Source organism: Megalops cyprinoides, chromosome 9, assembly GCF_013368585.1.
Source record: "Megalops cyprinoides isolate fMegCyp1 chromosome 9, fMegCyp1.pri, whole genome shotgun sequence".
Classification (NCBI taxonomy): Eukaryota; Metazoa; Chordata; class Actinopteri; order Elopiformes; family Megalopidae; genus Megalops; species Megalops cyprinoides.
This window is the reverse complement of record NC_050591.1, coordinates 7,865,275-7,878,035: the sequence shown is the minus strand read 5'-3', so window position 1 is coordinate 7,878,035 and position 12,761 is coordinate 7,865,275. Positions and strand designations below refer to the sequence as shown.

At 48.8% G+C, this 12,761-nt stretch overlaps 1 protein-coding gene across 1 annotated transcript; it reads right to left on the bottom strand.

Annotated features, from left to right (window-relative positions):
• Positions 1-201: 201 nt before the first annotated feature.
• Positions 202-12,608, bottom strand: si:ch211-132b12.7 (uncharacterized protein LOC564531 homolog). Its single transcript, XM_036537308.1, has 4 exons — positions 12,327-12,608; positions 5,351-5,533; positions 4,622-4,824; positions 202-3,095 (listed from the first exon to the last, which is right to left on the bottom strand). Exons 2-4 carry the CDS (start codon positions 5,523-5,525, stop codon positions 1,857-1,859), a joined length of 1,617 nt encoding a protein of 538 aa, XP_036393201.1. The 5' UTR covers positions 5,526-5,533; positions 12,327-12,608; the 3' UTR covers positions 202-1,856.
• Positions 12,609-12,761: the final 153 nt, after the last annotated feature.

Below are 12,761 nucleotides of genomic sequence, written 5' to 3'. Positions count from 1 at the left end.
ATACAGCATACAGCAAAATATAATCATACACTCTTAGACACACACACACACAAATACCGAGCAGAAGCTCCGTTTTCCAGGTGAAGACACACTGGATTTCCTCACTCTCGGGTGTCAAAAAAAAATTTAAATTTAAAAATCTACTGATTACACATAGATGACCCGACGACAATGACAACTGTGACAGAACAAGCTGCTTTATTGGATTTTAAAAAAATGTATTTATATTTTTTGTGTGTTCACGTATAAATGTGCACATTGGCAGTGGCACTGCCCGCTGGAGGCAACCCACAGAGGGACACACAGAACTATACAGGAAGAGGAAAACAGATTTGCACACACCTGTACAACCGCATTCCCTTGTGCACCTCATTTCCCTAACCCCGTCCACCACAGCCCTGACCACACCCACTTGCTCTGTCTCTCTCCCCTGCGTGTTTCTACGTTGGCGTAACAGGAGTGCGTGCGCTGCGTAGCTATCTACAGCGAACCAAAGCGCTTCATCTCTCCACTTCGTCTGCATCGTCCTAGACTAGCGTACAGTGCAGGACCATGTCGGAAATGAGGCGAGGGCTTTGTGTTTTCACAGCTACTGGATAAGACACAAAACTCAGCTATAGCGGCATAGTAAAGAACAATTAAACCGCACACAAAAAATATCTTGGGTGTTTTAAGATCTGATATATCAATCACACTAAGAGATTCTTAAGACGCCAAACCATGCTGCCCTTAAGAGATAAAGGCACTGTCCACTGTTGTGATATTGATGCATGGTTGGTCTCTTCTAAAGCGTACACACATACAGACGGCATACTGGTCTACTGAGAAATAAAATGCAGAAATGTCCACATGGGTTTAGCGAAATCGCTCTGTCCTGGATGAAGTGTTTATCAAAATCTCACCAAAACCGTGCAGGACTGAACCCGGTCTGTGCTAACATGACACTGCTGTTTACACTCACAAGGCTGAAACTGGCTTCCATTTATACAATATGCTGTACAGCAATTTACAGTATAGTGCAGGGCAGGCCTGTGTGCTTAGGCCTTTAACCTCAAGGCACCCACACTTTTGGCCAAACCTATTTTTTAACACTTTCCTCTCCCTCTGTGTGAGGCCGGTGTGAATGCTGCCCGGGGTGAGGTCCGTCCACTCGGTGGGAGGTGGGGGGGGTGGCGCGGCCCAGGTTTGGATAGTCGCGATATGGATGTGAAGCACACTGCCCTGTCCTTCCACGTAAACTCTCTCTGGTATGGAACCGGACAGGTGAGAAGGACCACGAATGGGCTCCACACGGGTGAGCGAGTGTGAAAGTGACACGGAGAGAGAGAGATGACCCTCCACCCTGCCACACAGGAAGTCATTGGTCAGCTGTTTTTTCTCCTGCACTCACAAGGCCACCAAGTCTGGGCTGACTTGGTGCTGGGGGAGAGAGGAAAAAAAAACTGCAAGATACAATATGAAGTCCACTGCATGTGGTCCAGTACACAACCAGTCTTGCTCTACAGCGCTTAACTGCAATCACCCAGGCTTCACTGGAGTCCAGTGAAGCCATGCAGTTCTGAGAGAACTTGGGGGACAGGAAATCCCCCATCTTATTTAAATGGCTGCACCACAACTCTTCTGAAGTACTACAGGTCTGATGAAGAAACTGCAGCTGTGCTGCATATGAATGTTGCCCTTTTATTTCACCTGTCCCATCCTTCGCCAAACAGGTCCCGAACAAAGTCTAAACATCCACAGCTATCATATATTGAAAGAACTTGGAAAAAAAGAGGATGAAGTGAAGAGGTTTCTCGTGTGAGTCCTGATGCTCCGGAGGATGGTTTCACAGCGACTACCACCTCCTGGGACGGGCGTTAAAGCAGAGCGCCGTGGGTGGAGCTGTCCGGGGGCATGACGATGTCTATAGGCGTCTTGACCCTGTGGGTCCTGGCCTGGTCAAGGGTGGTGGGGGCGGACAAGGGCGCAGTGTTATGATTGGTGGGGCTGAGCTGGCCTTCTTCGAGGAAATTCGGGGGCGGGTCTGGGGTTGGGGCGAGCAGCGGAGAGGGCGGGGCCACCTCGCTGTCGCGGCCCCCGAGGCTGACGGCGGCGGCGGTGGCGACAACGACGGGCTGGCTCTTCCCGGCGCCTGGATCCGGGTCGGCCTCCGGCGCGGGGCGGCCGGCGGCGGCGGGGGCGGGGAAGGCGAGGCTGGGGTACCTGCCCGACTCGGCCATGGCCTGCAGCAGCCTGTCCCAGGCGGCGGGCGCGTCCTCGCCGGCCTGCGCGGCCTGGCACAGCAGCTGGGCGTGCCGGCGGAGCTGCGCGATGTCGCGCTCGGTGGAGGCGCTCTGCCGCAGCAGCTCCTGCGTGCGCAGCGTGATGTCCAGCAGCCCAGACTGGCTCAGGATCTCCACCGTGTTGAGGAAGCGCTGCTGGCGGGCCGCCGAGCCGGCCGCACGCCTGCGGGGGGCCGGGCCGGGGCCGGGGCCGGGGGCCGGGCTGGGCGCGCCCTCCGGGGATGACGGCGAGGCCGGGGACGGCGGGGACGGCATCTCGGAGCTGGAGACGGACGGCGAGCCCAGGCCGCAGGAGTCAGAGGGGCTGGGGGGCTTCTGGGCGTGGCGGGGTCGGGGCAGGGAGGAGGAGGAACGGTGCTGCGGGTGGGAGGGCGGGGCGGGGACAGCAGTGGCGCCACGCGGGTTAGCGTGGGAGTGGCCGTGGGAGTGGGGCCGGCCCTCCTGGGGCCTGGGGACCTGCGAGGTGGTGGACACCGCCTCCCGCCTCTCCTCCATGCACACCCGCTTGCTCAGGCTCTGGCCCTCGCTGGCACTCCCCTTGCCGCCCCCTTTCACCGGCTCCGGGGTCTTCTTGCTGGGGTGGGGGGCGATGCGGGGGTAGGAGTTAAGGATGGGGAGGTACGTTCCCTTGCTGTTCTTGCCGCCGCCGCCCCCCTTACGGGGCTGGGGTTTGAGGAGGTGCAAGGGGGCGGGAGAGGCCACCCCGGGCTGCTGGATGAACAGGAGCTGGGTGGGGGCCTGGGCGCTGCTGCCCCCTCCCCATGTCAGCTGGCCGTGCAGGAGCGACTCCGGACCCGGCTGCACTGTCAGAGGCTGGAGAGAGAAACAGAGAGACAGGGGGGCGAGGGGGGGCAGCAGAGGAGGGGAGGACGGTATGAACGGGGGGGGGGTGAGAGAGACAGAAAGAGGAGGGAAGGAGAGCGGGAGAGAGAGAAAGGAAGGAGGGAGGAGAGTATGAACAGGGGAAAGAGAGAAAGCGGAGGGAAAGAGGGTGAGAGATGGAGGAAGAGAGGAGGGAGACAGTGTGATTTGCGGAGAGAGAGACAGACAGAAGAGGGAGGGAATAAGAAAGAATCGGATGAAGAGAATGATTTGAGATAGAGAGAGTAAAGGGGAAGAGGATGGAAAAATAGGAAACAGAAAGAACAGCAGGCAAAGGGGACAGAAAGAATGAATAAATGACAGACAGAAAGAGGAGAACATTGGGGTGAAAAGAGATGGAGAGGATAGAGAGAATGAAGAACACAGACAGAGACACAGGGGAGGGGAGAGATAAAGGCAGACACAGCTCACTCTTGTATTAAAGAGGTAAAGTTAACAAGGCTTGCCAGTTTTGTTCTGCTTGCGTCTGTCCATCGGATGGACATATTTGCATTTCCTTTGTTGTACTGAAGCACAACACTAAGATCAACGTACCATGTAAACTGAACCCCTGACATTAGGGGGCAGCACTGAGTCACCTATAGCATACTTACACACACAACATTGTATAAATGGTATATTCCCCTTTCAGTTTTCATTATGAATAGATTCCTTCCCTTATTTTAACTGTATATGCCACTCACGCTTGTGTTGTGCACAAGTGCTAACCAGACAGTTTAATTCACAGCAACCTGCAAAGCTTACAGTTTTTTTGTTCATTTATTCAGCTGGATATTTACTGGGGGACATCTGTGAAGTACCTGGCCCAAGGGTTCAACAGCAATGCCCTGCCTGGGAATTGTGATGCAGTAACATGTGCGTTACGAGCCCTGCTCCTTACCACAACACCACACGGGGCTTGATAATATGATAAGCATTCAAAAAATGACCCAATTAAAGCGTATGGCTGGATGCCCTCAGCAGGCACCAATTAGACAGATCTCAGCAGCCTGATTTAGAAATGCCTGGCACGTCTGACCAACGCTTTCCTCGGGGTTCGGCTTTCTCAGCGTCCCCGAGGCACGCTTTAAAGAGACTGACGCTTCCTGAAGGTAGGCCAATCACCAGAACAAATTAACACCCAAACTGTGGGTGTTACTACTTATACTGCCTTCGCTGCCTCTCTTAATTCACCGACTGCCAAAAGCATCGGTTGTTCTCGACCGCCACGGCCGCCTCTGTGAATGGGGGAGAGAGACAGAAAGAAGAGGGAGGGAATAAGAGAGAGAGGCTCGCTGCCTCTTCAATCCAATTAAGCGTTTTCGCCCCCTCCTCCCGGAAGCATCCGTGCCGCTGCTGTCCTTTATTCCGCCCGTCCAAAAATAGTGAACCCGTTTTTGAAATAGCGCTCCTCCGGCTTGATCTCAGCGCCATTCCGCCACCCCCCCCCCCCTTCCCCCCTCTCTGCCTTCCCTCACCTGCTTCAGCACGACGTTCTTGATGATGTAAATGGGGGTGAGCTCCGCCGTGCAGGGCAGGGGGGCGTTGCTTCCGTGCAGCGCCTCTCCCTGGCCCCCGCCCGGGCCCCCGCCCCCTCCTCCGTCCCGCCCCGCTCTCTGGGGCTCGCTCACGCTGCTGCGCTGGTCCTCCACATCGGTCTGCAGCGAGTCGGAGCCCGTGTCTGCCAGGGTGGGGGAGAGAGAACAGGACAGATGGGGGTTGGGTAGGGCGGGGAAGATCGGAGAGAGTAGGAGAGAGAAACAAGGAGGGACAGATAGAGAGAGCAGTGTAGGGGAAGGACAGCAGAGAGGAAGGGAAAAGAAAGGATGAGAGAGAGTGAAGAGGAGAGAAGCACAGAGAGAGGGAGACAGACAGAATAGAGCACAGAGATGGAGATGGGTGTGAAAGAGAGAGGGAGGTGTAGAAGAGAGAGGGAGAGCGGGGAGACAGTCGGGTCAAGCCTGACTGAGAGACACAGTCTTCTCTTACTTTTATTTCCTTTCATGAAGGTACTGTGAAGTTAATGCAAAGAAAAAGTTAACTATACAAAGATGAAAACATCAAAAAGGACCTTTAATATGCTGAAGTGATTACTAGTCCATTATACTGTGTGTGTGTGTGTACGTGTGTGAGGGTGAGGTGTAAATATGTCAATGAGCACATTTGATTCAGTGTGTAAAACCATGCAAATGCACACTCCTCCTTACCAGAGTACCCGGAGTCCTTTTCTGAACTGCACCGCGACTCCCGCCCACTGGCATCCTCCTCCATGCCTGCTCTGCCCCGGGAGGCCAGCAGGGCGGCACTGTTGCTCTTGTCCTTGGCATTCTTGCTGGAGGAACGGGGTGGGCGCTCCCCCAAACACGTCTGCTCCTTCGGCATCCTGGTCCCTTATCGAGAGGTAGGGAGTTAGGGGAGGGGGGTGGTCACTGACACACAAAGACATAGAGGGGAGTGCAGGGATTTTAGCAGGCTACTCCGGGACACCTTACCTCATAACTTCATATGCCAATGGAATTTATGACTCCTACAAACCCACCCACCGGATCCAGGGTCATTTCCCTTTCAAATCAGTTCATTCAGGAAATGAATTGAACTTCAAATCACTTGACTGAAAGATCTTCATAGACAATTAATTGAAAATTGTCTAATGGTTAAGTAACATTACAAAACACTAGCGAAAACATTTTTCACATACAAAGGCTACAGTGGATATAAAAAGTCTTACACACCCTTGTGAAATTGCAGGTTATTGAAATGTAAAGACAGAAATAAATGTCAGACTTTTTCCATCTGTAATGTGATCTTCCAACAAACAAACATCCAGAGAAAGAAAGAAGACTTAATTGTTAGGAAAAATAAAATTTAAAAAACTACAACACCCTGATTGCATATGTCTGCACACCCCGCCCAACTAATACTATGTGAAAGCACCTTTTGCATTTATTAAATCAGCAAATCTTTGTGAATAAGTCTCTATTAACTTCCACTGTAGATGGTGCGAGTGAATTGTGAGTAACTTACTATACTATATAACTTAATAAACTACGATACTATAAACTGTAATTTGTACAGTTGCATACACTGTACTTACACAAACTACAGAGTAAATACACATGACTGCGACACAAGCTGTGTGACAGTTTATGGAGACAGCATATGGAAAATGGCCGTCTTCTGACAGGTGTTCAGACAGGTGAGCAAGAATGCCCGCAGAGACTCAGGATAAAATAAATCTGCTTCAGTGCTCCTTCATGAGATCACCGGATGAAAAACTAAAATAAGAAAGCCAGCCCAACAAATTAAAACAAAGATCCCCTAATGGGAACAATGGGAGCACTCTGTTTTCAGTTGTTGTTTTTTTTTTTTTTTTTAATTCAACACTCTTTTTTTCAGGTTCTTTTTCGCTCTCTCGTTGTAAATCAATGGTAACATTCAACACAGATCACTGTGAACCGGAGTGTCATAAACAGGGCCTGACTCTACCTGGCTTTTACACTGTTGTGTATCACCATATGAATTCATGAATTTCATTCATATACCACTTTTTGGGGATCCTGAGAGATATTTTGGCCTCCAAGCAAAGGCCAACATCCGTTGCCCAGGGTTCGCGCCCAGCCATGCCATTGGGAGCTGGCAGCGGCCGGGTAGATCGGTTTCCCTCGTCACACCCCTCTCAGCGCCCTGCAGCATTTTTGGGTGAGTCACGCAGACATCACAGAGATGGGCCTATCACCCGAATGGCGTCTGCCTCCCGGTGCACCGTGGGACTTGTAGTGTGGCTGCTTTTGGAGAACTGCATTCACCTCACCCACAGAGGTTCTTACAGCGAGACAAGCTATACAGACTGGCAAGCAGAGACATTTTGGTGGAATAGAAAGTGGGGGGAGGGGGGGTAGAAAGCATCCCTCATCCCCTGTGGAAGTGCACAGAGCTCTGCGCTGTGGTGGCGGTGGCCACCTGAGCGGCCTCGCGGCTCGTCAGCATTAGGCAGAAAGGCGAGGACTCCTTCACTGGATTAAAGCCAGGATTAATCAGGCGGGCCGGGCCGGGCCAGACAGGCGATAAGCGCCGTGGGATATTAACGGCCGCGGCGAGGCCTCGTGACTCCGCGGACCCGCCCCCAAACCACGAGCCGCCCCGGGGATTACATCAGCGGGGCGCGACCCCAGGCGGCTCGCACACGCTAACGCTGAGCGGGCCAGCAGCCGTCAAACGCACCCACCTCACATAACCAAAAGGGCTTTTTGGCAAGAAAACTTTTAGCAATGAAATCCTCTGAAGCCCATTGTCAAAAACTGACATGAATGGTGGTGTATACAGTTATTTACTCAAACAAACGTCATGTCTACATCCGTATTTAAATTTTTACATTTATATTAAATATTTATATCTATTTCATACATAAAGCATGCATCACACAGACTGACTGAGGCTGTGATGCACATGCTTCCCTCTCTCCTTCAGTCCCTTCCCCCTGGCCCCATGTTTTCTAGCCCCCGCCCCTCCATGTGTCCCGGCTCCTCCCACTCTGCCCGCTGTGTTGCAACCACCAATCTAGAATCGGCTTATCCGCCCCTAATCCTAACACTAACAATCGTATTTTGAAACCGATCCCAGGTCAGCGGCTGGCGGGGTTAAAAAAAAAAAAAAAAAAATCTATCTACAGCCCCTCATGTGTCCTGACCCCTCCCCCCTCCCCCCCTCCAGCCCGCCTCTCCTCTCTCTGGCTCCTCCTCCTCTCCGCCCACCTCAGTGTGTCCCGGAGTGCTGGAGCGCGTGATGTGCGTGGCTCTGCGCTCCGCTAGCACACGCGCTGCCATGTGCGTGGAGGTCAGCGGCAGCGGCGCGCGCTCATTCACTAACTCTTACATGGACTGACACACTGTGTTACGTGCATGCCCTCACACTGAAACGCGCATGCATCGAAAATATGCTGAAACACGCTCACAGGCACATGCACACGCAAACTTATTTATTGATGCTGACGATTACACACACGACCATGAATCATAAGCGGGTACCAGCGGAGACACACAATATCGTAAGTTTTCAGAAGCCTTCTTTGTTCTCACTCTCACACAAAAACGCGTGCACACTCCTGCAAACAAACACACACACACACACACACACACAGAAATGGCAGGTTGTGCAGCTGAAGGCAGCCAAAATCCAAGGCAACGCCAAAGTTGAAAAGACAGCTGTGAGAAAGTTTTAGAGGACGACGCAGTTTGCTTCTGTGGCATAACAGAATATGGTGAATTAACCGACGCTGTTAACATTTCCTGCAGTCAAAACAATGTGGATGCACTACAGCTGATATCCATTTCTTGTCACCGTCTGTACAAACTTTTTTTATATTTTTTTATACTTTTTTTCATATTTTCAACCATAAACGTGGTGGGATTTCAGAAGGAGAATCCTGTCATGTTATCTTTAATTACATCCTCGCATAATTTTCCCCTGACTGACTAAGCTCATCAGGTCAATCCAAATCTCTCTCGTGTACAGGTGCCTTTGTGTCGGTGACAACAGAATTACATCAAAAAGAGAATTTCTTTCCCTTGCTTTGTGTTTGGACTTTTACGTTACAGTGTAAGGAAAAAAAAGACAAGGACCTTAGAGACACATACCCGACATAAGCATATGCCACCTACTCCAATGCTTTATGTTTAAATAGAAACACAAAAACCTAAGGGCCTCTATAAAAAAAGGCTTCATTAGGTTTCAAAGTGGGTTTAATCTGTAAAAAACAAGACAACATATAGAGAAGCACAGACCGAGCCAATAGATTTGTTTCCCAAGCATGGACTAACCCTGCTTCAGTCATTGAAGTACAAAGCCGTAATCATTTCTCAGTTCAAAGACATTCTAAAAATGTGGGAATGAAAAATACACAGAGATCACCATGAATTGACCACCAGTTAACTACTACATCTGCGTTTAACCAGTGGAATACACTTGCCTGTTTATAAAATGTAACTATCTGCTATACAGTGAGGAACTAACACTGATATTTTTTTTTTTTTACTAACAAAAGTGTTGAACCTTTGCCCCTCCGGCTCAAAAAAAGGCCATTTAACAACTGAGCTGGTATTGTTGCCCGTTTGTCATTAACAGGCTACTGATTTCACTCAGAGGTAGAACACCAGCACTATACCTGCAGAACCCATTAAGGGGCCAACTGCAACAACCTGTTTGCAGGAAGCAGGATTTAGCACTCTGATGTCAATTAATACCCATTACCCCAGCATACTGGATATTATAGGTCAGCTAGTGGCCTATGTCCAGTATGAAGTCTGACTGACTGACAGGTAGCATCGGGATGCTCAGATTAAGGTAGTTAATGTGTTAACTACCTTTTCTTGGTATGCTTCCAAAGTGTGTGAAGGTGAAATTGCATTCACTGCTATATCTGCCAATATGGTGCAGGTATAAGCAATATGAAAAAAATGCATCATGGTTTGGATCTGTTTTTACATGCAGGCTGGCAACAACCACAACCTGTAATGCTCTGGGTAATTCTTGTTGTATGAACAATAGAATTATTACGGCAGAAGCATTTCCATATGTGTATACAATGGCCATCTTCTCTAATTATTAAATGTGTTTTTTTGTTTTGAATTGTGAATTTGTTTTTAAGGCAAGCAATATCCAGAGATAAAAAATTATTTTTCATATACTGCGAGAATATGATGTTCCACCTGTAACCAACAGTAATAAAAGCAACATTAACATCCCTGCAATACTGAACAGCAAAGAATTCTGATGTGTATTATTTATTGTTTTTCTCAGTAGGAACAAATATTTTCCATGTAACTTATACTTTTAATTGCGACTGATAATGAGAATTACCATGATAATGAGTGAAACACTCTGGATGGCAGGGATATTTTCAGAGTTGGGGCTGCAGTGAGGAAAGGTTTGGGAGGACTATCTACTATGTATTGGAGTGGATACTGCAGTGGGACCATGAATTCACATTAGAATGGGAGTTGACACAGTGACAAAAAAATCAAAAATTTACATTTTAAACTGCTGCAATAAGTATCTACCGAAGGTCGCTTGCTTGTTGTCATTAATTTGAGTCAATTTTTCATTGATATGAAACGAGATGCTCAGAAGAGTATATGTTCAACTTGCTTTGGCCCCATTCCTTGGTTTCAGGGGATGAGTGGGGACCATAAAGGTGAGCGTGAGAATGTTGACTCTTAAGAAACATTCTTAGCCACAAGGCAAAACACGACAAATTCTCCATAAGAATTGCACACATTTCAGAGTTATTACTTTCCATGAGAGATAGTCCGCACACGCGCACTAATACATGTCATTACAATGACCGCTTTCACATGTAACTGGGGTGGGACAGGGAGTCCAAATCTTTCCCTGTCTATGCATATGATACAGGAGAGTATGTCAACCAAAAATGTTATATTTGTTAAATCAACATATGTTCGTTTTTTTGTCAAATGCATACATGGAAGGGCTTTGCCATGCAGATGATATCCTTGCAACGCCCTAGGAGTATGCAGTTGGAGGGTGACGGCCGGTGAGCTGGAAACAGGGGAAGCCCGAACATTACCTTTAAATCTATCATTGCTTTCAGCCTGTTCCCTTTTATCCTCCTTGATTAACAATAAAACAAATAATTCACAGAATAATTGACACCAATCGCGTAGATAGAGTAAATGATTATGCTCGCGAAACAGCGCAGATTGTCTGTAGTTTGTGTGCTTGCGAAAGCTACAACGTGAGATTAATTAACAAGGACGTTAATTAAACTAAAACTACATTTAGCTCCGTTTTGTCATTTGAATTTTGTAACACAATAAAGGTATAATGTGAAACATTTAAGAGGAAGTTTTGGGATTAGTTGCCACTTAATTATTCAAATTGCCATCCTTGTTAAACAATCTCATGCTGTTGCTTTCGCAATAGCACACAAATTTCAGACAATCTGCGGTGTTTCGCGATCATAACGATTTATTCTAATTACGTGATTGGTGTCGATTATTCTGCGAATTACTTGTTTTATTGTTAATCAAGGAGGATAAAGGGGAACGGGTTGAAAGTAATGTTTCCCCTGTTTTCAGCTCACCCGCCGCCACTGGTGACGGCAAGGAAAGCCGGGAGAGTAAACATCGAACGAGCGTGAGTGGAAGGAGAGCCAGACCTGAAACATTAAAATGTGGAAACGGGAGGTACGGAGGACCGTCCCCGTTTCGCCTCTCCGCCGCTCATCACCTCCCGTCCGACACTTCACCCCGTGCGGGGAGGCGCGGCGCGACTGCGCGACACAGACAGCGTGGCTAATAATAGAACCCAGCCCACTTCAAAGCCCACCCCGTTCCCGGGATGACCCCGGTGAACACCTGCACGGTCCACGCCATCAGATAGTTACCTTTCGCTTTGTTATCATCGCCTTCAAAAGTTACACACACAGTAAGAGCTTCTCTATCCAATCCATGATTTCTTCCCCAAAGATGTGCTTTTCCTCCATTCGCAACAGAAACGGTCTCGATGTGATTTTAAAATACGCAATGCTTTCGATGTGACCACACACAGTATATTCGACAGCTTGTTCTCCGGATCTGTATTCTTCAGCATTGTTCGTGCAGCAGCTGTGGCGGGACAGCAGTTCAGATGCCCGCTCCCCCTCCCTCCTCCTGATCGTTATGTAATACTGTGACTTGGCACAGAGAACATAAGGCCGACAGATCCCACTCACTTCCTCGCATGACAATCGTAAACACACACACATACATACACACAGATTCACACTCACACACACACACACAGGCGTAATTCCGACATACCTAGCTAATTCTCTGGGGAGTCGGAGCCTCAATTGTCATTATTTCATGGGCACAGTTATGAAACATTTTAGCTGTACAACAGTCGGTAGCTTCCAGGCAACTCACTTAGCCGGCTAGAAACCTACCCTAACAGGCACTATAGTTAGTGAACGAGCTGTTCAGCTAGATAACATCATCTCACTGTTTAGTTAACTAACAGGTAGCTAGTTCGCAAGACATACAAACAGCTAACAAACTAGCGACCTAGCCAGCTACGTCGGAGTGACTTTGAAAACTGTATGGTTAAAATCCAGACTTTTTAATCTAAGGAAGGACAGTAAACGGTAAATCGATAAACCACTTTATTAAAACTAATTATGTATCTTACCTTTTGAATAGCTTCTCCCTTGCCAATGTAAGTTTGTTTAGCTTGAACGCTAGCTAGCTACCTATCCAGTCGTCACTTTCGCCCTGCCGTTGACCAGGGCTGTACCTAGCCAGCTAGCTAGCTCTTCCACCGGGTCGCTTGTGCCGTATCATCTCCACATTTGTGTTGTCCAGCCGATTCGACCCAGCATCTTCATGGGGTTTATGTCTGAAGTGCTGGATTGCCGTACCTGTAAGTTTGACGGCTGTTGGTGAAACCCCCGACTGCCGATCCGAACCCCACCTGAGCTAGACACCGCCCCTTCACCCTCCCCTTATCGTGATTGACAACTATGATTCCTGTTCATAAAGTTGGACTCCTCTTAATCCCGCCCCCAAGAGCGGTGACGTTAATAGATTCGTTACTGTAGCCAATCCCGTGAGGAATCACGTGTAG

Excerpts from the sequence above, each read along its gene's own strand:
- si:ch211-132b12.7 (XM_036537308.1), bottom strand. The coding sequence starts at position 5,525 with ATGCCGAAGGAGCAGACGTGTTTGGGGGAGCGCCCACCCCGTTCCTCC. Across the intron at positions 4,825-5,350 it reads AAAGGACTCCGGGTACTCTG|ACACGGGCTCCGACTCGCTG; the intron begins GTAAGGAGGAGT and ends CCACCCTGGCAG. Across the intron at positions 3,096-4,621 it reads AGAACGTCGTGCTGAAGCAG|CCTCTGACAGTGCAGCCGGG; the intron begins GTGAGGGAAGGC and ends TTCTCTCTCCAG.